Source organism: Pyrgilauda ruficollis, unplaced genomic scaffold (assembly GCF_017590135.1).
Source record: "Pyrgilauda ruficollis isolate IOZ18807 unplaced genomic scaffold, ASM1759013v1 scaffold79, whole genome shotgun sequence".
Classification (NCBI taxonomy): domain Eukaryota; kingdom Metazoa; phylum Chordata; class Aves; order Passeriformes; family Passeridae; genus Pyrgilauda; species Pyrgilauda ruficollis.
The window spans coordinates 4,126,419-4,150,668 of record NW_024529821.1 but is presented as its reverse complement, the minus strand read 5'-3'; the positions used below and the strand labels follow the sequence as shown (position 1 = coordinate 4,150,668).

The window sequence follows — 24,250 nt, the reverse complement described above, 5'->3', positions numbered from 1 at the left end:
CACAGTTATCCACCTGCAGCTGGGCAGCCTGTGGTCACAGCTCAATCTGTCCCTGGGATTTCACCTCTCAGACTGTTGGCTGTTTGTCCCACCTTTCCTATCATATGGTTGGAATTGGCCTAGTGCCAGTTTTTTGTGGCCTTTATGTGCAGGGCTGTAGAACTCTCCTTCGGCTCAAAGCCAAGCTCCCTGTTACATCTCATTAACCCCTTCTTTCCAAGTTCCCTTGTGCATCCTCCTAGTACCCACTGCAGGTGGTGGGGTACTGTCTCACTCCTCAGCTGTGGTGTCCCCATCACTATCTGCTTCCCCATCCCAGTCAGGACAGCTTTCCATCGTGGCAGCCTTGCAAAGGATCAGATAATCCTCATGAAATGTCTTTTTAGCTGCCGGGCTCCACTCTCAGTTACACTGCAGATGCTTCTTCCTAGACCTGAGCAGATACCTTGGCCACCCAAGAGCACAGCTTCACTTCCCCACCATGGTCCAGCCAAGCCAAAGGGTTCACCAGCTTTTCAGAGCATCAGCCACATGATCCCTGCACACAGCAACCTTCACAGGAGGAATTAGAAACAGCAGGAGTAGCTCCAGCCCAGGCTATGGGAGGCAGCCCCTGGGATGAGGATGCTGGAGCCCAGGACGAGCTCAGGATGAGAGCAGAGGACACAGTGCCTCTGTCCAGGGATACTTGGTGCTGCCCTGGCAGCATGGCATGGCCTCTGCTTGTCCCCAGGGCATGGCCACATCCCATCCACCATCCATCCTGGCTCCCAGCAGGTCTCTCTGCTGCCCTGGCTCAGCCGAGGAGGACAGAGCCAGTCACAAGTGGGGTTTCAGGAAGAGGAACTTGATTGCGGTTCCCTGATAGGTTTGGAGACATCACTCCTTAGCTCTAGGAGCAGGGCCAGTGGGAGCATGCAGGGTACCCAATATGAATTTACTGGTCCCAGTTCCAGGGCAGGAGGGGGACTGGAGCCTGGTGCAGCCCAGCAGGGGAAAGGCAGCTCTAAAGGCTTTAGCACCAGCTGTCCCTGGACCTTGCTGGCTCTCAAACAAAGCCCCCACAGTTTTCCCTGTACCTTTGGTAGGTAGAGGCGCCACGGGCCCTTTGGGCCAGCACATGAAGGTGGGGATAGTCGTGAAAGGGAAGAGATTACTGGGCTCCACAGTTCATCCTCCATGCACAAGGGGATTCCAGCCAAACCGGGATCTCTTTGAATCATCACCTCCCTGCCGTGCACACCCGGACACGCCGCTCTCGGCACCGCCCTCGGCTCCTGCCTGGCAGCACCAGCGCGCAGCCCCTGCCCGGAGAGAAGGTGGGAGAGCAGCCACCACGAGAGCTCGGCAGAGTCAGTCCCTTTGTTCCTCCCGCCCGAGCCTCTTCTGGCAGTAGCCAGTGACAATCGGTGGATTCAAAGTCACCCGCAAGTCCTGCCCTTGGGGAGCCCTGGCAGCAGCTCCCCGAGCTCAGCTGGAGCAGCTGTGCCGAGCTCCACAAGCCCGGCCATGCAGAGGGAGAGTTTTATCCCAGCCCATGGGAGTCTCCCCCTGCAGGAGGCCACGGGCAGCTTTCCTCAGCCCAGGCTCTCCCGGCCCTGCCCAGCCTGCACACGGGGCTGCAGCTGCTGCATGGCCAGTCCCGGCCAGGCTCCAGAGCAGGCAGCTCCATCCCCCTTCCCACCCCAGCCCCTTACACTGCTCGGGCTGCAGTCTGAGCCCCCAGGCCACCCCACGTACACAGGAGCTCTCTCCTAGAGATGCCAGGGGACAAAAGGCCCAACTCTTGCCAGAAGAGCCAGCTCCTTCCTTGGGGAGCAGCCTTACTTCCATCCCAAGCTCTTCCTAACACCTGAACATCTCTGGGAACAGACTCTTCCTAAGTTCGGGTCGTTCTCGGGCTCCGTCCCTTGCTTCTGCCTCCCCCAGCTACCCCCAATGAGTCAGAGCCACATAGCAGTGACAACTCCATCAGCCACGACTCCCAACCTGTGCCTGCTGTGGAAGGAGAATTGAACTCTTTCAGACCAGAACAGTAATTGAATCAGTTTAATATACAGTCAGCATATTGTAAATGCACTTGAAACTTACAGTATTGCTAACAGATGTGGCCATTGAGCCCAAGACCACCTTTCTAGAAAGGCACAGAGAGGTAGGAGAGTTGGGGCATTTCCCCAGATTAGTTGCAAGTGAGAAGGTGCACAGAAGACCTTCCTCCTGGAAGCACCAGATCACCAGAAACTTGTGCTCTTTGAGAGGACTGCTAATGTGCTGGGATAAGTGCATGCACCTGGAGTGACAGCCAAAGCCTCCTGCTAACCCTTATGTCAGGAAACTCTTGCTGGCTTTTGCATATACTAAAAGGAAAAAAAAAAAGGGGGGAGAAGAGCAGAAGAGGCTAGCTCTGTGTGCATGAAGTGTTCTTGGTGAGGCAGGAGTGAGGGAGATGTGTGACACTGCTTTTGCCCTTGGCTGGGACAAGGACTGTTATGTGCATTGCTTTGGACACCACAACCACCCAGGGGTGAGTGAGAAGAAATGCTCCATCCTCCAGTATTGTCACCACAGTTTCTTGCACCAGCAGGGCAAGAGCAAAGTCTGGCCAGACCAAGCACCTGGAGTGGGGACAATGGTGTCACCAAGGATTTGGGTCATCTTCTGTGGCAGTTGAAGTGGCACCATGGTGGTGGGGGGAAGCCTGGAGACTTTTGGCTCTGCAGAAGGCACTGTTCACCAGGATGGGTGGGTGTGTCTGGAGATGCTAATTCTCAAATTTTGCATAAGGGTTCTCTTCCTTGAACAGACCTAGAGAGAGAAGAGATTTGTTCAGACAGCAGCTCCCACAGTGGTCACAGCCAGCAAGAAAACCAGTCCTGGGAAACAACTCTGTCATTTAAGCATCCTCAAGCCTCCAGCTGCAGTTCTCCCGGCTCTTACTTGAGCAGTGCCCACACTCAGCACTGTTTCACTCTCCCCTTCTGCACAAGAGGAGACATCCACTGAGAAGCTTGACCTGATGGCAAACTCCTCTCCCAGGCAGTCCATGTACAGTCCAGGTAAAGCAGCCTGACTAATCTTCCAGAGCTCTCCCTCTACACAATCTTTCTGTCAGACTGGATTACAAGCAAAGAGCCCAGACCCAAATTCAATTAAAACTGTTCTTAGACTTGCTTCCCTCCTCCTGCATCAAGACTGGGAAACAGCAAAGGCAGGGTATGGGGCTGACTTTTGGGCTAGCAACAAGCCATGTGCCATGCTGTTTGATGCCTTCCCAGCTCAACACTTTTGAAGAAGAGCCACAAAGGACAAGATTGCAAACTCTGGGGTCAGGCTGCAGCAAGACAGCCCTGACATGGCAAGACAGGCCCAGAGCACAGCTCTTATACAGGCAGATGCTTCCCATACCAAGAGCTCCTCAGACACAGCTCTGCCTGCTCTTTCTTTCCTAAAGGAGCCAGCCCATCCAGAGGCCCGGGAATCTCCTGCCTAACCTGGACCTGCAGTGGGCAGCAGCTGCAGGCAGAGGAAAGGTCTCTAGTTTTCCCTACAGCCCCCCCAAAGCCAGAGACCACCAAGTGCAGCATGCATGAGCCCAAGTGCTCCACAGCCAGCTCCACTGGCAGAGCCCCGAGCAGCTCCAGTGGGCAGGCTGGAGGGACCCTCCCCTGCACAGAGCAACTCCCAAGTTGATGTTCCCCTCAGGTAGGTCCAGATCTGGCCAGGTCCGTGGGACTCACCTGAGGGACAGTTCAGCCCCAGGAGGGAGGCTGTGCACTCCCATCCTCAGGGGACTGAGACACCACTGCTGGCACAGAGGACCAGAGGGATTGGGGTGGGATTGGTGCCTGCTCTGTGCTCCTGCAGCTGTGGGCATTCTGATCCCTACCTGGCCCCACACCCCAGTCTGCTGGCCCACCACAGGACTACTGGAGGGCTGTGTCTGAAGGGTACAGGATTATAATGGTGCTGTGCCTGCCAGCTTCTGCTTCTACCTTCTAGTCAAGCGCCATCAGCTTCTCCCACATGGTAAGCTTGGAGGACACATTCTGGGGAACATCATACACTTCCTTTTCCCTGCCCAGGAAAAATAGCCCTTGCATGGGCTCACATACCATGACCCCAGCATCTCTACACTTACTCTGAGCCAAGAGAAGCAGGGACCATGTTTTCCCTGCTGGCCAGGTCTCATCTACAGCTGTAACCATGGCAAGGAGCACACTTACAGAAACTGCTTCATCTAAGGCTTAGTTTGAATCACTCATGTCAGCACTGTACCGTATTTTCTTCGGATTTCATCATGCCGTGATTTCATCTCTGCTCTCCTGCAAGAGGCAAACAAAAAAGCCATGAGTCAGTAACTGGGGATACAAAAGGGAACAAGAAGAGCCAGAGCTCCTTGCTTATTCCCAAACAAGGGAGCTCCAGGCTGGCAGGTTTGCTCAGCCTGCCACTTCAGGGAGGCTCTGGGGACCACCAGAGCCCACACATCAGCAGCCCTCGGGGAGCTGCATACACAATACTTGTGATGCTACATCCACGAGTCACCCCGGCATGACACTCCTAATGAGGCTTGTGTGTGAGCTAGGGCTGAAGCAGCCGCTGACTGCATGTGTTGAGCCCCATGTGCCTCCTGGCATCACATTTGATGGCACAGACAGCAGCCAAATCATTTTGCAGCCTCAGGGCCTGTGATCCAAACTCACCTCTCCTCCTGCCGCACCCGCCGCTTCTCCCGCTCCCTGGCTGCTCTCTCGTCATCCTTGTCTGGCCTGGTAGACAGAAAAACCCCTTAGTGCACTCAGCGCTCAGTTCTGCAGCAGCACATGGCTGCATCTGAGCTGCTCCACAATCAGGGCACCCCCCCATACTTACTTTTTGCTCTTTTTCTTACAACAGCAGCAGCAGCAGCAGACCCCCAACATGATCAGAAGTGTTCCTCCCACCACAGACATTGCAATGATCAGGGCTTCAAAGTTCACTGAAGGATTTGACAAAAACGTGTTTAGCAATACAGACACAGCTGCCTGGAATTACAATATAGGATCACAGGATCATTAATGTTGGGAAAGCACTCAAGGACCATCAAGTCCAACTGTTACCCCAGCACTGCCAGGTCTTCCAGTAAACCATGTCCCCAGATGCAACAGCTCTGTGTTTTTTGAATGCTTCCAGGGATGGTGAGTCTACCACTGCCCTGGGCAGCCTGTTCCACTGTCTGACCACCCTCTGAGTGAAGAATCTTTTTCTTACTATCCAACCTAAACCTCCTCTGGTGCAATTTGAGGCCATTTCCTCTTATCCTACAGCCACTTTCTCTTATCTTGTTTATGAACATACAGCTACTGTCACCAGCAGCTTCAGTCACTGGCTGGAGATGTGAAACCACCTGGGAAAGCAAATGGACATTGTTAGCTGTGGATAACAATGTAGATATACCTATGCAGACATAGCAAGTGTTGGTACCCACAAATAAATACAGCTGAGCACATGTCCCTGCTAACAGGAATGCTCAGTTACTGGCAAGGAGAAACACACTCAGGTCAAACTCCTCTGGCAGAAACAGGAGCAACGATATCTTAATCACTAATCCAGGTAAAAAGTAACCATCAAGGGAAAAAAACCCAGCAACCGAAGGCTTCAGGGCTAAGGAACGATCTCTTCTCCTCGACAGGGAGGAATTACTGTCCATGGGAGCCAGCCTCAGAAGTCATCTCTGATGAGATGAGCACTTAGCAGCATCTGAAGTCCTTGGGCAAGAGATAAACTGAAAAAAAAATCTGCCAGGTTGGGGCCAGCAGTGCTGCTCAGGCAGGTGAGGGCCAGGTCCTGCTTCCTGCACCTGACTGCCATGTCTCCCCAGGGCTGGGGGGCTCTGCTTGCCCACACACAGAACAAAGCCTGCTGGAACATGGTGAGGCAGCAGCCGTGAGCCCTGGTCCCTGCTCATCCTACTCAGCTCCTGCAGTAATGGCAGCAGAGACACCAGCCAAAACTGACACATCTACATGCCAAGGATTTCAGGCAACAACAAAGAGGAGTTTCTTCCAAGTGTGGTTCAGGCTGTTCAGAGAATTGTGCCTGTGGAAATATTTGTTTAGGAGCCACTTTGCACACAACAGCCAGGCTACAGAAATCTCAGTGCACCTGAACCTGCTCAGAGCACTTTTGAAGGTCATTTAGTCCAACTCCCTGTCACAGGCAGGGACATCTTTCACTAGACCAGCTGCTCACAGTTCTATCCAATCTGACCTTGCATGTTTCCAGGGATGGGGCATTCACCACCTCTCTGGGCACCTCTTTGGACTCTCTCTGCCTCATCATCCTTATTGCAAGAAACTTCTTCCTTTTATCTGTTCTAAAGAGTTCCTCTTTTAGGTACTCCAGCCTGAGCTGACTCCAGCAGCATCAGTGCTTCTGAAACCCTTTTGGGGTTTCAGGATGAGCCTGGGGTTCAGCTCCCTCCTTCCCACACAGAGATGTCTGAGGCAGAGCACCAGGCACTCCTCCAGCTGATGACAGAGGCTAAGTCACACACACCAAAAATGCAAAATCACATAAGAGCTAATCTCCCACAGGACTAATCTTCTCTATAGCAAGTTTTGCAAGCTAAGGAATGTGATCTTCTATAATGAAACCTTTTGTGAAGCTACTCACATCAAAACTAGCATTTCAAGGTCTTACAGAAGTTTCAGAAAAGCATACCACAGGGCTCACAAAGAGGAGATTCTTCCTCCACAAGCATAAGAGCAGACATGAACTCTTGTGGGCAGACAAGAGAGCCCAGCCTCAAGCACACAAAAGCTAACAGGCAACAGCAATTCAGCTCCAGGCTCCTCATCAAGGGGGTGGGTGAGTGCAACCAGGTCCCAGCTTGCTTCCTCCCTTCTCCAGCCCCCAAAAGCTGGCTCCTGTCTGAGCATGAACATGCACTAAGCTTGGTCTAAACAAGGCACCAATCTCTCCAGAAATCCTTCAAGAAAACAGAGCAGCAGGGAGGAGAGGCAGCTGCCCACCAGAAAAAGCTCCCAGAGGAGACCTGCACGTGCAAGGGTAGTTTTAGAAGAGGATTTTTCTCAGGTGGGTAAGAGCTGAGCAGGACCATGGTACACTCAGCACTAGAAGCACACACAGGTTTCCAGAGAAGTCACCACACCTCTGGTTCCAGGAGCCCACCTGGGACAGCAGCCATGTGAAGAACCAGAAGCAGTGCACGGAGTGACCTGCCAGCTGCAGAGGAGAGATCTTCTGGGATTCAGACACCAGGAGGGCTGCACAGGCCCACAGAGAACCTTCCACTCCTGTTCCCAGGCGCTAGCCATGTCTGGAGCCTCCATCACACCAAAGCATAAGGGATGTATTTTGGAGTAGCTAAATCCTCACAGGTCCTACTTGCCAGAAGGCAGGGAACTGCTCATACTCTGCTTCCCCGCCCACGCTTCAGGAAGTTTGCAGAACCTTGACTGCCTTCAGCCTGTCATTGCTACATTGGCAGAGAGACGGGAGGCAGGGGAACCTCCCACAGCAGCAAGCACTCTCACAGCCACCACCCAGGCTGGCACTTACCCCAGCAGACTCCCCAGCGCGCGGAGCGCAGCTCACACAGGTCGGCCGGGGGCAGGATTCTTCGGACAGGGTACTCCACGCACCTCCTGCTGCTGGCACACCACAGGCACTAGGACACAGGAAGCAGGCAGCACAGCGTTACTGCTGCACTGACAGTGACCCTCGCTTTGCTTGGCAGCCACAGCACAGGGCCATCTCTGCTGGCTCACGAGATATCACCCAGCAGCAACAGCGTGCTCAGGAGTAAGAGCTGTGTCAGCACAGACCACACCAGGAGAGGCAGGAGAGGGGAGTGCAGAGTTCTAGAGCAAGTAAAGATGCTGAGAATCCTTCTCCTGGCTTAGAATCGTAGACTATCCTGAGCTGGAAGGGACTCATAAGGATCATTGAGCCAGCTACTGGCCCTGCCCACCACAGCCTTAAGAATCCCACCATTAATAACACAAATCCTTTACATTTATTTTTGGGATAAGAAGAAAGCCTTTGAGAGCACTCTACACACACAAAGCTGATAAGCAGGAGAGGTGTGCATGTGCCCAGCCATTACAGACCATCTGCAGAGCTTTGCATGCTCCTCTCCTGGTAGCTCCAACCCCCAACCCCAGCATTCAGTAGGGTTTGGTCAAACTGGTTCTGGCTACATCAGCTGCAAAATCTGACTCAAGTTCAAGTTTGCTGATATCTGTGATAAGGCAGCAGGGACTGGCAGGACACCAGTACACATCCTGCATCCACCCAGTGCCACAGCCCAGCTGCTGGAGGGGAACTTGACCAGCCAGCCCAGCCCACTCAGCCCCTTCTCCAAGCACATTGTCCATCCATCAGGAAGCAGCTCAGCAATTCCATCACTCCAATCAAAAAACACACAACAAAACCCACCCAGTTTCTAGCAACCTCCATCCAGAGCACCAGAGAGGGATTGCCCTCTCACCCTCATAGGTGGGTGGAATTTGCAGCATGTCTGGGACAAGGGCAGGGGACCAGCCCTGCTTCCAGGAAGGAAACTTTTTCAGGCTTGGTGAGAGGCTGGGAGTCTCACTGCTGCTACTCACAGTGACATTTTTCAGGCATTCTTCACAGCTCCTGTTTGTATACTGATGACAATCTGCAGGAAGGAAAAAAGACACCTCAGGACTTTGAAGAGCTTCAGTGGTTTAAAACTCTGGGCTCCTCCAAGCATTCTCCTACCCACCACTGGGCCAGCAGCAGTGCATGCTGCTGCTGCAAGAGCCACCAGCTTCAGCATGTGCTCCATGTCACAGTGGAAGGCCCAAATGCAAGGCAAGTTCTGCCTTGCTCTGCTGACAAAGCCCTAAGCTGTGAGTTCCTCTCTTGGGTTTTATTTCCCTAAAAGCCTGAGAATCTGCTATGGCAGTAGGGCAGCCAGGGGACACAACTAGAGTCAGTCTGGAGGAACCCTATGAGGATCAGGGCAAGCAGTGGGTAGGTGATACAGTCCTGTAGCACCAGATAGGGAGCAGCTCTAGCAAACAAGCCCCAGACACAGAAGTTCCTGCCAGGAGAAGCAGAGAAGCACACAGGGACACACAGAGCCACAGATCCTGCAGGAAGCCTCCTGCTGCACACGAGGGTTGTACCCTACCCCAGCCAGTTCATCCAAAACTTCCTTCAGCAGGACACAGTCCAGGCAATGGAGCAGCACTGCAGCTAAAATCTGTGCTGACGTTCAGAACCCGTTTCCACCCCTATTTGGCAGAGGAAGACCCCAGTTCTACAGACACAGGTGGCTCTCAGGACCAGAGCCATCATGGATGAAGGCATCCCCACAGGATGCATCCAGCTGGGCAGGAGAATGGATAAGGTCTGAACCTGAACACAGAACAAGCTGGTCCAGTCCAGCCCTCACTCTGAGCTGAGCTACAGCTCCCAGCAGTGCTCCTAGAAAATGTCTTTCCACAGGATATTCACCTGCAATTCATTGGTGTGCTTCCCCAGATCTGCAGGAAGGGTGGTTTGCCAAGCCCTCAAGAATGAGCCATTTAAAACTTAAATGACTTAAGAGTCTAAGCAGCAGCCTGTTTGACAGTGGTTTAAAAGGAAAACTCAAATCAATTTGCCTGACCACTCACTGCTGGATGAAGGATCATTGCTTTGCAGTGTCGTAATCAGGAAAAAATCAATCCCAGAGGTGCTTGTTTTCCACTCTCACAATCAGCAAAGCTGGATTTTCTCCCTCCAGCTGGCAGGAACCCTCAGCTATGACCCACTGTCAGCAGTCACATGCCCTGTATAGCCTTCCAAACAACTGGGCAATTGATTAACATAGCTCAGATAAGGGTGTTTACACACCAGAGAGGCTGAGATTGCAGATTTTAAACACTCTGAAGCTGTATCTTCCCCATTTCTTCAGCTGAGGCTGGAAAAGCACAGCGTTGCCTCTGCTGCTCCAGGACTGTTCTTTACCAGGAGTCACAAAACACCCTCCCACACCACAGCAGGCCAGTGGTTGGCAAAAGTAGAACATGTGGTTTTAACTGCCTTTGCTTTCCCCCAGGATATCCCCTCTCCTGGCATCCCTAGCTGGGGATCATCCTCCAAGTTATTAAGTCAAAGCCACCCACCTAGAGCTATTTGGGAATGGGCTGCTTCGAGGACACCACAGCCCTTCAGGATTTGGTTTGTCCAAATGTCCCATCTCAGGTGACCAGACAGCTCACAAGGCATGGCACAGGAAGCACTGCACTCCTCAGGGACAGAGACAGGACAGCAGCTCTTGCTGTGCTAGAAGCCACCTGGGTAATGATTTGACAGCTGGCTACAGGAGGAGGGAAGTGAATGGAGAACAGCTCCTGGCTTGGAAAAGGGGGCAGACTTCTTAGGACACTCTGAAGGCAGTTGTCCCCACCCTTTGCTACAGCTTCTTCTTCTCCACCTGGTGCAGACCTCTGGGGGCTCTGCTCCATCCCCCAGACACTAAGGAGGAGCAGCTGGACACCCATCCATATCCAACAACACCCGTCTTCTTCCAAGTCTGGGGCTGCCCCAGCCATTCTCCCCACCCTCCACAGGGCCATCAGCAGGAGCCTGGCTGCCCAGTGACTGCCCCCTGGTCAGGGAAGGTAAGCAGCTCTCTCACCTGAGCTGTTATCATCACTAAAGCATGGAATCATAGAATGGTTTGGGCAGGAAGGGCTTTAAGCTCATCGAGTTCCACTCTCCCCACCATGGGCAGGGACACCTTCCACTAGCCCAGGTTGCTCCAAGCCCCATCCAAGCCAGCCTTGGACACTTCCAGGGATGGGGCAGCCACAGCTCCCCTGGGCATGGAAGTTCCATAGCAATGGAAGCCGGAAAAGAGGTGAGCAAAACTCCACTTCCAGCACCTACTCAACTTTCCCGACCTCGAAGGGACACAGCAGGCAGCACGGGATCCCACCTGCGGAACTGCCAGGGAGGGACACGGCCTTCCCTGCCAGCCCTCACTGCCCACTCGGAGTGCCCACAGCTCCCTGAGCAGTGGCCACCCGCACCCGTGGGTGCCGGCCTGCTTCCCGCACCGGACACCCCACAGAAACGGGGTCCAAAGTAACTGACCCGCCGGGATTTTGGGGCGCTGTGCGAGGAGCGCCGCTCACCCACGGCGGGGCCGCGGACACCGCTTACCTCCGGCCACCTCCTGCGCGGCGACGGCGGCGGGCAGCAGGGCCAGGGCCAGGGCCAGGGCGCAGAGCCGGAGCGCCGGGGCCATGGCGGAGCGGGGCCGGGACGCGCCGGGGGCGGCACCGGCCCGCCGGCCCCGCGGCCGCCCGCAGGAGGGGGCCAGACCCCCACGGGAGCAGGAGGAGGGAGAGAGAAGCGGCCTTTCCACAAGCTCCCGGGTTAATCTTCCCGAGAGAGTCACCGCCTGCCCCTGCACAAACCCACCCCAAAGGGTCCCGCATCCCTTCGCGCACCGGTTCATCAATCTTTACAGCACGGAAGCACGTTAATGGTAAAATAAATATTTGTTCTCATGACACACCGCGATGTGATGGGGTAGTGGAGTTTTATTGAAGACTTTGGTATTGTTCGTGCTGAAGTAAAACAAACAGCCCAGCCCAGAGGATTTTGCTTTTGGGGGCTCAGAGCAGTCCCCGAGGGATAAAGAACGGCTTTATCCCTGGGATGACCAAGGTACTGCAGCATCCCAGGCTCTGAGACCCTCCCAGCCTTGTCTGGTGTCACAGCTCAGTCACTGCAGCCAGAGGGACTCAAGGACACCTGGATCCATGGACGAGCAGGAACACAGCGGCTTTGCCAAGTTTTACTGTGATTTGAGATCTGTTAGTGTGGGTGTCAGTGCTCAGTCAATTTGTGCTGTACCCGAGCATGTGATGGACATAAGAACTTCATAAAAAACCCCACCTGGGTGCCCTGATTTGGCTGGGACATCTCATGCCCATGAATAAATATTTACACTTTGTAATTCCAAGCTTTGCATCCCAACCTGGCACCTGGGTCAGCACTGGCCAGGCATGAGTTTTGTGACACACAATGTGTTAGGAGCTCCCTCCTGGGCAAAGCCAAACACCCCTGGCCTCATACCCACGGTTTCAACATTCAAGACACGAGAAGCTGCATCAATATAAACGAGGATTTTCACGTGCTGTAGGTCAGGAGTGAGCGGGGCGCTCCCCTGGATGCCCCCTCGAGGTGCAGGCAGGAGCCGGCAGCCTGGCACAGGCAGTGGGATGCAGAGATGTGAGTTACCCTGGTACTGGCACTGTGGCCAGACCTTCCCTTGGGTTTAGGCTGAGGAACTAAGCACTGCACGGTGTTTGTGGGGAAGCTGGCTGGGTTTTGGAGGGCAGGTGGCAGGTGAGGGGTGGTGTGAAGGTACCCATAGCTGGGGGTGGGAGGCAGCCCTGCAGAGCAAAGTGTGGGTGCCAGGGAAGAGCTCTGGCTTGGAGAGCCACTGACACCTCGGCATGGAGGCAGCTCCGGGAGCAAGAAGAAAATCTTTTAGATTTGCCTAATCAAAATGAAGAGGATAACTAATATTTTTCAGCAAAACCCCAAAGAAAGCAATCCTCTATCTTGAACAAACAGCGACACTGGCCACCCCTGCCGCCGCCAGCTGCATCGTGGAGCTCACCATCCATCTGCTCAGATTGCTTTGCTCTCCCTGCCGTGTTCTTGGTGTCCTTGAGAGCCAGATGGACTGGCTGCCGCTGACAGAGCTCCTGCAGGCTGGGAGCATAAGTGGCAAAAGGCGCTCGGTCGGCTGAAGCACGGGATGCGGGAGCTGAAGCACGGGATGCGGGAGCTGAAGCACGGGATGCGGGGGCTGAGCCTGGGCTGCCTGTGACACAGAGGTTCCTCCCTCCGCCACAGGCGAGCGCTCTGCTGCCAGCAGCCGTCTCCTGCCTGTGGTTCACATTTTGGCAGCTCCTCAGAAGAAACACGAGGCTCTTCACGTGTGATGGGGACTTGGGCTGTCAGAGACATGGGACCTGTGCGTTTGCTGCTCCAAAAGCAGCTGGTGCTTGAAGCTGGGCAGGCACTAGTATCACTAGTGTGTTTGCTGGCAGGGGAGTCTCCCTGAAGCCCCCTCTGGGGCTGAGCAGTGCCCTGACACCAGAGTCACTGCCGGATGCTTTGGGAAGCGGGAGGAAACACCAAATGAGCCATTTCTGTTTGCAAAGCACTTCATTCCTTTGTCCTGGGTCTATCCCTGAAGTGACACCTGGACTACAAATCATGCCAGTGGCATGGGCGGGGAGCCAGGCAGCGGGGGCAGGCAAGGAGCTGACAGGAAAGTCAGGGGAGACCAGAATTCCACTCTGATCCCTGTGGCCTTTCCTCTCCCTCTCCTTATTTGTCTCTGAAGGGGATTTTCAAACCCTTCAAGATGGCCTCAAGTGGTTTCCAAGGCGACGGTGCTAGAGTCATCACTGCCATGGAAACCCTCTCTTTGGCATCATATAAATATTTCCCTTGAAGGAGGCTGGATGAGTGGGCGATGCACTATTTTCTAGCACTCCCTGGCTGCAACAGGACAACCTCCAGGAGATGGGAGGGAGCTTGGGAGGTTAAAATTAGCTTGCCATGCTGACCAGCAATGGAAAGAGGTGATTGCTGATGTTTCAGCCCAAAACCTGTGGTTATTTGTATCAGCAGGATCCAAATGAAAAAGAATTACTCTGTAGGGAGACAAAAAAAAAAAAAAAAAAAAAAAAAAAAAAAAGGCAGGGAGGAAGGGGAGGAAGTAAGGTTGAAAACTTGTGGTTTTTGCCATTCTTCAGAAAAACTTTTTAAAGTTTTCCCTTTAATGCCAATCCCTCACCCTCTTGGGTCAGTGCAGGCAGATGGGGTCTCGGAGTACTTCACCCTCTCCTGGGATCATATTCAAGGCTGAGGTGTTTCACTTTGCTTTTAATTTCCTCCTTTCTGTCTCATCAACTCACCAACACCTTCACAGGAGCACAGGAAGAGGTGTCTGCAGCAGCCCTGAGCATAGGCAGTGGAGCAGGTAACCCCAAAACACCCTCTGGTGCTGTGGTGTGCCCTACAGGGCCAGTGGTTCTGCCATGGGTGCAGCCTAGCAGCTCCTCCAGCCCTGCCCACCCAGGGTGCTCTGGCTGTGCCCAGCCCTAGGGCACAGCTCTGGAGAGGCTGCCAGCATTCCCGGTGCCCTGCACGGCAGGGACACCAGCCCAGCACGTGGCAGTCCCGCTGTCACCCACCATGCCAGCTCTCAGCAGCCACCAGCCAGGATGGATTTGTGAGCTGCCCCGGGAGCTCCCAGAGTGGAGGAGCCGGTGTTTTCATAAACAGAGACGTCTGCCTTCATCACCGGGGCCAAGCTCTGAGCAGGGCGGGTGCCAGCAGGGACGAGGCTCCGCAGAGGGCGTCTGTGCCCGGGCTGGTGTAAACACCTCCTGTCCCCGAGCAGATGGCTCCTCTCACATCCACGCTCCAGGCAGATACCAAAGGGCTTTCCTGACAAATAAAGCACCGCTGCACGCAGGCCTGGAGTGCTCCTGGCTTTCCTGGAAGAAGGGGATGCTCCCTCCTTGTTGCACTGCCCAGGCTATTTTTAGACCTGCATAGCAACCAGAGGATGGGGAGACACGGTGTCCCCCTGCCACCCTCTCACCTGCTGGCTGCTGGCCTTTGGCAGGGGCTGGGGATGAGTGCAGGATCCTGGCTGGGCTGGAGGATAGGGGTTCTAACTCATGACCACCCAGCACCACCCCAAAAAGTCTCCCAGGAGGCAGAGAGCTGCTCCAAGACCCACTTGCTCTCCCCGCTCCAGAAGGTGCTGCCAAGGAAATGTGGAGACCAGCAAGGTCAGGCCCCAGCACCTGCTTTCCTCTTTCTCCCTTTAGAAAAGAGAAAAAAAACCCACCCTAAATCCAGAGCAAACAATTAAAATGTTCCAGCTGCTGGCTCAGAGCAGCGATCCCAGATAAAACCCCAAGGATCTGCCAGCTAAAAATAGCCTGAGCCCCATAAATTAAACAAAAGCTCTTGGAAAGCCAGTTCCAGTGCAGTTTTCTCTATGTAAGGTATAACTCTAACGGTATTTGTTATTATTAGCCCTACCTCCCCCGTGTCACCGACCTTCCCAGCACCATTGTTTAGTAACAGGAATTTTACAGAGCCACCCTTCTTCCTCCTGGCAGCTCCTCTGCTGGAGTGGGATCCCACCTCAGCCACTTTCCTGTCTTTTTATATTAGTTTAAATCTTTTTTTTTCCCTTTTGGGCAACTGATTATTTGATACTAAGACAACCTATATTTTTTAAGGGCAGATGTCTCAGACATCTGCTTCATTTTTATCCCTATCAGCTGTCCTGGGAGCTGTGGACACTTAAATAAATTCCTGCTTGGAATGCAAAGGTGTTGGGCAACCCTTGGCAGATACTGTGCAAGCCAACATGCATGCAAGGGCTTGTCTCACCTGCTTTCTGTCATCAAGCCCATTAACAATATTTTCTCATGTTATATTTTATATATATGTCATGGTAGACAGCCAATGACTTACAGCTTTCTGGGAGTTTTCTCCTCCAACCCTTTAAAGAGCTTCCCACTGCCTCAAGCACACGTGGCCAGCTCATGAAGCTGAGCTCTCTCCAGTCCTTCTCCAACACTTTTTCCCAGCACTCCATGCTGGGTGTGAGGAGCACATCCAACACCTGCTTTCCCATCCCAGATATTTAGGCTTTGTTGCTTTTTCTACAGACTTTTGCAAAAGTATTTCACTTACTGCACCTGGAGCAGCTGCATCCCAAAGCCACTGAGATCCCTTGCTCCATGCTGGTGCTGGACTTCAATTTTTTTGCTTCACTTGCCAGTAGTTCTATGGCTGAGTAATCCAGCCCACATCTCCAAGAGGTGTGAGCAGGGCTGGCAGCTCAGAAAATCCACACCGCCTTTTCCAAGTGAAAGCACCATCTCCTTGCTGAGTTTTTCTCAGCTTTCCATCCCTGCTGACTCCCAGCAGCAGGACTGGCTCTTCTGAAACCAGCCAGCAAAGCTTCTCCTTGCTGAGCTGTGTGTCAGTGAGTTTCCACAGGTGCCACCCACTTGTCATGTCCCATGTCATCACAGGCCCCACATTTTTTGGCTCCCTGCAATGTTTTTTAGGCTGTCAGACCTTTCTGGGCAGGGTGTGATGAAGAGGACACCTCTCCTGGTTCCTGCCCAAGGACTGGAGACAGCCTGAGTGCTCTGCACCCACATCTGCTCCACCCTCAGGACCATTCAAGGATGTGCAGGAGGAAGGGTGATGTTCCCATCCCACCGTGTCCTTGGGTTTGTAACTGTGTTTGTAAACATGCCTCTACCTGCCCCCTCAGCAGGGCACAAAAAAACCCTCAAGATGCTATTTTAAGTGAACTCAAACCAAAAGAAAAAAAAAAAAAAGAAAAAAAAAAAAAAAAAAAAAAAGTCGACTCTGAGGCTGTCATGTCTATATTTAGTTGGAACTTTTCTGTCCAGGATTCAGACTCTATTTGGAAACCCTGTGCCTTGGCATGCAGCCAAGCATCTCAGTTTTATACAGTAATCCCTCAGCATATGGCAAACGTTTCTCTTCTCCGGGTGACTGCGGCAGCAGCAGCCTGGCATGGAGGGGTTTCAGCTGAACCCAAGATAAGCTGTCTGGCTGAGGATCTGCTCTGCATTGTAGACCCAGAAAGTCTTTTAATAGCAGCATCTTTTTGGAAAAAAATCACTCAGGGTGCCCTCCACCCCAGGCCCCAGGGCCAGGAGGGCATTTTTGGGGTGCAGGCCTTGGGGCATTTCTACTGGCTGCTGGTCTGGGGTGATGGGCATGAAGATGTGGGACATGCCAGGTCACATCCTCAGGTCTCCCTGGCTGGTTCAGCTGTCAAGGTGGGAAACAGCTTCTGGCTTATTTTGCCTCTCTCTGCACTGAAAATGTAATAAAAATTCCTATCCATTATTCTGAGATTTCACGTGCCAAGACTTCTGGGATTGACACAAATGTTGCCCAGTGCATGGTGTGTGTTTTGTCCCAGATGGTATTTCAGTGTCAACAATTTTGTCCTGACACTTGCAGGTGTTTGACAGACATTCTGGGAAGCAGCATCCTCATGAACCCTGGTCGTGCTCCTCTCTCCTCTCCTCTCCTCCCTTTCAGATGAAACAAGCCTTGTGACAGCACCTCTCATGAAAACTCGAGAAACCTCTCATGAAAGTAACTGAGAGTAAACTTGCAGATTCCGAGTGCCACTCACATTTCCCTGCTCCGTGGCAGCTGTGGGACAGGGAGAGGCAGAAGCCAGATGAGAAAAGGTGATCACACAGTTATTTATACAGCCCTTCCAAATATTTGAGGCTCGTGACACGCGTGATGATGTATAACAAAAATATCTCCTTCAAAATCCTTCCAAGTTAAATCCCACATCCGTATTTTAATTCAGGAGTTGAAGGGATTTAAGGAAGTGTACACTTACAGCGATTCTTGTCTCTGGCAGTGAGGAGCTCTCCAGCCAGCCCTCACAGACACTGGGGCAGGCTGGGGACAGAGCTGCAACCCAGCACCACGACCCTGGGGAAGGGGAGCCTCAGTGGGGACACCAGGCTGGACCACCTGTGGGAATAACACAAAGGGGAAGGGCCTGTGGGGATGCACAGGATCAGCACCTTTGATTTGGGGACCCCCCATCCCCAGCAGAGAGGAGACTCACTGTCCCTGCAGCATGGTGCTCCACACTGCTCAACATTGTAGGATTTCTAGTGAAATTAGTTTAATTTTGCTCACTCAAGAGAAGCCAAATCATCTGAGGGAGCTCTGCAGGGCCCAGGAGCTGGGGGTGGCACCAAACATTTCCTGGGCAGGCCAGTCATGGCAAAGCTCAGTTCACACCAACATGCCGTGCTGGGACACCATGCTCCATCCCAGGGCACCCATCTACAGGTCCCTTCCCCTGCTTCAGGGATCCCCATGGACACTGTGGTGTTTGGTTCCCCTTGATCCCACAAGGTATCCCCAGCCCTGGTGGGAAAATCCTGGGAAGAGGCAGCGGAGCACGTTCCTGCACGCCCAAATGTCTGCTGCAGCTGAGCCAAGCTTTACAGAGCCTTTTCAACACCCACCGGCGTGTTCCCTACAGCCTGTGATTCATCGATAGCCACTTGACTCAGCTCTACCCTTTCATCATGCCTGAATGTGGCATTTCCCAAATCACATGGGCTTTTTCTGCTGCTATTCCACACCTACAGGCCCAGCTGCTCCTCTGTGTGGTGCCCTCCTGCGCTAGGAGTGCCCTCTGCCCGGTGACACGTGCTGCCCTGAGATGACACAGAGGGTTTGTCACAGCAGATTTTATCCCCACAGTCTCCCCACAATCCTTCTTCCCACAGACAGGGATCTCCTTCTCACAGTTATTGCTTCATGCAGCTGCCTGTGTCTCTTGGGACAAGGACAAGACAGGATGGACGTTTGGATAAAGGCTGCTGGAAAACCTGTTCAGTCTTTTGATTAAGGATGCAGGATCCATGTGCACATTCCCAGGTGAGAGGGCTGTCTGTGGGAACCAGGTACATCCCCAGAAGCTGGATCAAAACATCCCAAAAGATGCTAGGAGTTTCCCAGGAGCTCTGTGCTGTGTTGAGGTTTTTTGTTGCAATCCCGATTTTCTCACTCTCGTGCTGGGCTCTTGGAGCTCGTGGTGCCAAATGCTGCCCCAGCGTGTTTATTAGTGCTGATTGTAAAACCTTGGCAGCAGCACTCCCCATCAGGTCTGCAGAAATCCTGCCGGATCTGCTGCCTTCCAGACAGATGGGCCTTATTAAGAGGTGTCACAGCACTAACAACCTCTGACAGCTCCTGTGCTCCCTTCCCTGCTCTTCTCCTCACAACCTGCGAGCGAGGCAGCAGCCAGAGATGAAGACAGGAGGCAGGATCCCTCTGTTCCCACACCTGCCTTGAGGGCACAGATCTGGGGCTCTCCTTTGTGTGGATTCCTGCACTCTGCACTTGCTCCATGCTCTTCCCTTGCCCTCCTCCTCCCACCTCCCTTCTTCACCATGGAGGCACCCAGCTGCACCCACGGGTGTGCAGTGAGGTGTCACCCCCAGCACTGGATGTCTGAGGTTGCAGATGATACATCAGTACCTCTTACAAGAGGGGTTTTCCATATATTTTGTCACATTTGGGATTTTTTTTCACCAGGTAAAAGAACCTGGTGCTCTGTGCCAATGGGTTCTGATGCCATGATGCTATCCTGTGACACTATCGTGTTCTGAGCTGTTGCATTGTCACTGTGGCCATCTCAAGTCCAGAAGAGGCTACAAAGTTAGTTGAAGGGATGGAATCCCTCTCCTATAAGGAAATTGTGGGGATTATTCAGTCTGAGGAAGAGAAGACTCCAGGGGAGCCTTATTGTGGCTTTTCAGTACCTAAAGGGTCTCCAAGAGAGCTGGAAAGGGACTTTGGACAAGGACAGGGCTAGGTGATAGGACAAGGCAGAATGGCTTTACACTGACAGAGAGCAGGGTTAGACTGGATTTGGGGAAATAATTCTTCCCTGTGAAGATGGTGAGGCCCTGGCACAGATTGCCAAGAGGAGATATGGATGCCCCCTCCCTGGAAGTGTTTCAGGGCAGTTTGGACGGGGCTTGGAGCAACCTGGTCTAGTGGAAGGCGTCTCCACCTGTGGGGATGAGATGTTGGAACTGGATGACTTTTAAGGTCTCTTCAAACCCCAACCATTCAGCAATTCTATAATTCTATGGTCGCCCTCTACCAGCGCTGGGTCACTCGAGGGGAAATAGGGCAGGGGTGAAATTTAAAGTACCCGTGGGTGCTCTGACCACTCTCAGCCTCCCAGCTCCCTCCCTCCTGGGTTTCCCCAGCCTGTGCTGAGTTCCTGGGCTCAGAGGTAGCCATGGTTCTCAAGGCTCCATGTTCTCAGCACAGAGTCCTCCTCCAGCCTCAGGAAGACGCTGCTTCGCCAAAATCCCTGACTCACACCATCTCTTCCTGACAGAAGGCTGGTTCTGCAATTGGAGCTGGGCTTGGGCACGAGCCACACAGCCCTGGAGAGCTGCTGCTGGCACTGCTACGGATGTTCCCTCTGTGCTGCTGCAACTCTCCCTTGCTTCCTGTCAGCCCCATGGTTTCCCAAATCAGAGTTATTTCACCCTCCAGAAAGCCATCCTGCCTAGAAGTCATCCATGCAGGCTGTTCTCCAGGTGCAGAGGCAGGGATGGAGTCAGCTGGCAGCCAGCAGCAAGTTGTTGGTCTCTCTGTGATGCTCAGCACCCCAAGGCTTGGGAAAAGCCTGCTGGGGTGACACCAAGTTCTTTGGGAAAATCCACAGTAGTGAAAGACCAAGTGACTGCCCTGCCCTGCCATGGCTCATCTCAGTGCCTGCAGGAGCCCAGAACAATGCCCAGGGACACCCAGATCACCATGACTGGCAGCTGGGAAGGGGCCAGCTCAGCCACGTTGGCATCTCCTGGCTCTTCAGTCAGGTCCCTCTCAGAGGACATCCCATCCCTGCAGTGTTTTCTAATTTCCAATCTAATCTATCTCTCTCCAGGCTCACTGAGACTTAATATAACACTGGCAACCACCCATGAGCTCGTCCTCCCAGGGAGCAGAACTGTGCTGAGAAGAACTGTACAAAAAAAATAATCCTGGAAATTTCTTCTGCTTTTATGGGGTTTTTATCACCTTTCCTGTGGTCACTGAGAAATAACTGGGCTATGAAGTGCTTCCCAAGCAGCTGTTTGTCTTTGGAGCAAGAGCTGGGACTGGGGGAGCCCGGGCTCATTTTAATTTTATCTTGACTGCAGTGCTCATTGCTCTGCAGTTCCCATTTGTAATCACACGTTCAGTAAAATAATCAAGTTATAATTGCTTGGGATTCCTTCTCTCCTACGTCACAGAGCCCAGGAGGGGAAGCAGTGCTACAACTGAGTCAGCAGCCAGCCTTGGCGTTGCCTTGGGCCAACATTTCAAGAGAAAATTAACCAGAGTTAAACCAAGAAGAGAGCTGATAAAAATCTCCCAAATCTGCCCAGGTGATGAAAAGAGATTTTTAACCTCTCCTTTTCTTGTCATACTGAAAAAAGCATATTCTTCCCTTTGAGTGCCCCCAAAATACGGCTGGATCAGTGCCCATCCTTTGCAGGGCAATCCCCTCCGTGTGCCCAGGGTGGTCAGGGAATGTTCAGCCCCTTCCCTGCTGATCCCTGCTGGGTTTGGGCTCTGCCAGGGGCAACCGGGGAAAAAGAAGAAATCACTGAGCATGATTTCAGAACAAAGAATCATAAGTGACTCAGGTTTAAGAAGAACAATTTTTGCCAGGCAAAATGTAATGGTTTTTTTGGACAGGAATAGAAAACAGGGCTGTGGCTCTCATTAACCCATCACTTGCCTTAATCTGGGGAGTGAGGCTTGGACACACCTGGCCTTGAGGCACTGGGCTTGGCAGAGGTGTTGTGCCAAGGGGTACCTGCAGACACACCTGGGGGTGTTTGGTGGGTGGTGGGTCATCCCACCAATGGGATGAGCAGAGAGAATATTGGGAAACTGGCAGGGACCAGGGAGGCATTACAAATGCCCAGGGTGGCATCCTCATTCTGGCACCTTGTCCTTCCTGCTTCTCCAAACTGGGCTTTTCTTCCTGCACGTGCAGAGGCAGCACTCAGAGGCTTCACAGCTCCTTCCAGCCCCTGGCCCACGGTCAGTGCCACCCCAGCACAGGGATCCTGCTCCTTCCTCAGCTTCACAGCTCCTGCCAGCCCCTGGCCCGTGGTCAGTGCCACCCCAGCACAGGGATCCTGCTCCTTCCTCAGCTTCACAGCTCCTGCCAGCCCCTGGCCCACGGTCAGTGCCACCCCAGCACAGGGATCCTGCTCCTTCCTCAGCTTCACAGCTCCTGCCAGCCCCTGGCCCGTGGTCAGTGCCACCCCAGCACAGGGATCCTGCTCCTCCCTCAGGTGTGGAGCACCGTGGGTTGCATGGTCAGGGCTTTCAGTCTCAGTGTTAAGTAGGTCTCCTCCTCCCAAATCTGACCCCAGTGTCCCACTAAGGGAATCTGTCTGGGGGTGAATCTGCTGCTTCAGCCCTTTTAGGGACCGGGAGTGTGTCAGGACACAGCAAAGAGATCTGCAAGGGAGACACGTCATCACCGGGGCTTGTGCCTAACCATAATAATTTGGTCTTTCTAGCCTTTTAATTTACTAATTAATCCCTGGAAGGGATACTTACTGGGATGCAGGGAAAGAATTCTCTCATCTCTCATCTGGGAGTGCTGAGAATTTCACCAATAGCCCTGGCAGAGCATTAGCAAAGTCAAAGCAGAGTGGAGGAGTCCAGCATCTCACTGGGCCAGCAGCTTCTCATGATTGAGCTGGCCACTCTGCCTGGAAAAAATAATCATTCCCCACTCCTGCAGGGCTATTCCAATGGCTGGGAAACCTATGAGAGCTCCTGGCTGTCTGGAAAGCCCTGGGAGACTGCTGCTGGTGGGAAATGATGGCAGGAGGTAATAATGCATCCTGAGTGTGTTGCTCCTGTGAGGGCTGGGATCAGCCCTGAGCTGGGAAAGGCATCATCTGGTGTGAGTTTTCTTTTGGGAAAAGGGCTCTGTATCTACCTGCTGAGCCCTTGCAGGAGGCATTTCACCAGCCCTGGCCAGGTATCTTCCTGCCCAGCCCAGAGATCACGTGCCCTGGCACCCTGGATGCAGACAGCAAGGGGTGTCTGGCCAGGAGACTTCTTCATCCTCATCCTCCTCCTCCTCTCACCCAGTGTGTTTGACAAACTGCTGCCTCTATGTAATAGTTGATAATTATAAAACTAATTTATTATGCATTTCCTACCCTGCCTCCCCCATGGTGGCTGGGCTTTCCCTACATCCCACCAGTCCTGCACTGTGCCCTGAGGCCCCACTTCTCCATCCTCATCCTGGTCCCCAACCCAATCCCCATCCCTGGCATGGAGAAGTAAACCAGAGAGGATGAGGACAGGGCTGGGATGCTCAGGGGAGAGGAGATGCCACCTGCTTTGGCTCAGGGCTGGCAGAGGCTACAGCTTCATGGCTGGCATGGATGGGAGCAGGGAGCTCAGGGTCCTTTCTCACTGCTCTGGATGTGAGACTTCTCTGTGCCCCAGCACAGCCCACCATCAGATACCAGTTAGCTCTCTGAAGGGGTGCTCCTCTTTCCCAGGCACAGATGACCAGTGCCACCATCAAAAGGCAATGGTTGGACTCAGAGGTCTTTTCCCACCTAAATGATTCTATGATCCTGTCTCCCCTAAAGCTGGTGTGGCTCTGGGGACTTCATCATTCTCAGCATTCCAGCCAAGAGCTCCAACCCACCTCTCTGGGGTCCCAGCCAGCAGAGAGGGAGGGAAGGTGGGGCTGGGGCTGGAGAGATCCTCCACGTAGAGCAGAAATGTCATCTAGGATTGGCACAGTGAACAGCTCTGGCTGTGGAACCTGCTCCTGTTTCTCTTAAGAAGGTTCAGTCCCAGCTGTCAGTCCCCTTCTCCTGCTTTTTTTGAAGTTAGAGAACTACGTGCATGGATCACGTCTCTAATTAATATAAATATAGCGAAACATAAATAATAGACATGCCTGAAATAGTGTCACTCCCAAGCAGGCAGGCAGACGCGTCATGGAAAGAAAATAAAAATGCTTTTTATCTGTTTTGGCATTTTTTGTTTGTTTGTTTTCAGTGGTTTGTTCTGTTCCTGAGGAAAGAGCAACCTTTGCCATGGGTGAAACTGTTCGAAAGTGAGAGACCGAGGTGTAGGGGGAGGGAAGGCCCAAGGAAGAGTGAAATGGGGACTGGGATGGGGACAGAGACGGAGATGGGGACAAGGAAGGGATGAAGACATGGATGGGGACAGGGATGGGGATGGGGACATGAAGGAGAATGAAGATGGGGACGTGTGAGGGGATGGGGACGAAGACGGGTTTAGGGCTGGGGATGGAGACAGGCACAGCGACAAGGACGGGGAGCTTCGGGTCTGCGTGGTCATCGGGAAGCGGGGAAACCCCTGCCGCTGTGGGGAGGTGGGAATTCATCACGAATGAGTTTTACCGTGGAAACACGTCTCCCGCCTCCCCCGCAGCGGCTGCTCCCGCCCCGGCGCTCCCGGCGCTGCCCCGGGCCCGGCGAGCGGCGGGGGCGCGGTCGGGACCGCCGGGCTCTTCCCTCCAACTCCTCCTCCTCCTGCTCCTCGTCCTCGTCCT

The 24,250-nt window shown here is 53.3% G+C and overlaps 1 protein-coding gene across 1 annotated transcript; it reads right to left on the bottom strand.

Moving 5' to 3' along the window:
• Positions 1 to 2,035: 2,035 nt before the first annotated feature.
• LOC121364103 (PTTG1 interacting protein) lies at positions 2,036 to 11,276 on the bottom strand. Its single transcript, XM_041487093.1, has 7 exons — positions 11,188 to 11,276; positions 8,616 to 8,668; positions 7,564 to 7,672; positions 4,873 to 4,978; positions 4,704 to 4,769; positions 4,276 to 4,322; positions 2,036 to 2,805 (listed from the first exon to the last, which is right to left on the bottom strand). Exons 1-7 carry the CDS (start codon positions 11,270 to 11,272, stop codon positions 2,762 to 2,764), a joined length of 510 nt encoding a protein of 169 aa, XP_041343027.1. The 5' UTR covers positions 11,273 to 11,276; the 3' UTR covers positions 2,036 to 2,761.
• Positions 11,277 to 24,250: the final 12,974 nt, after the last annotated feature.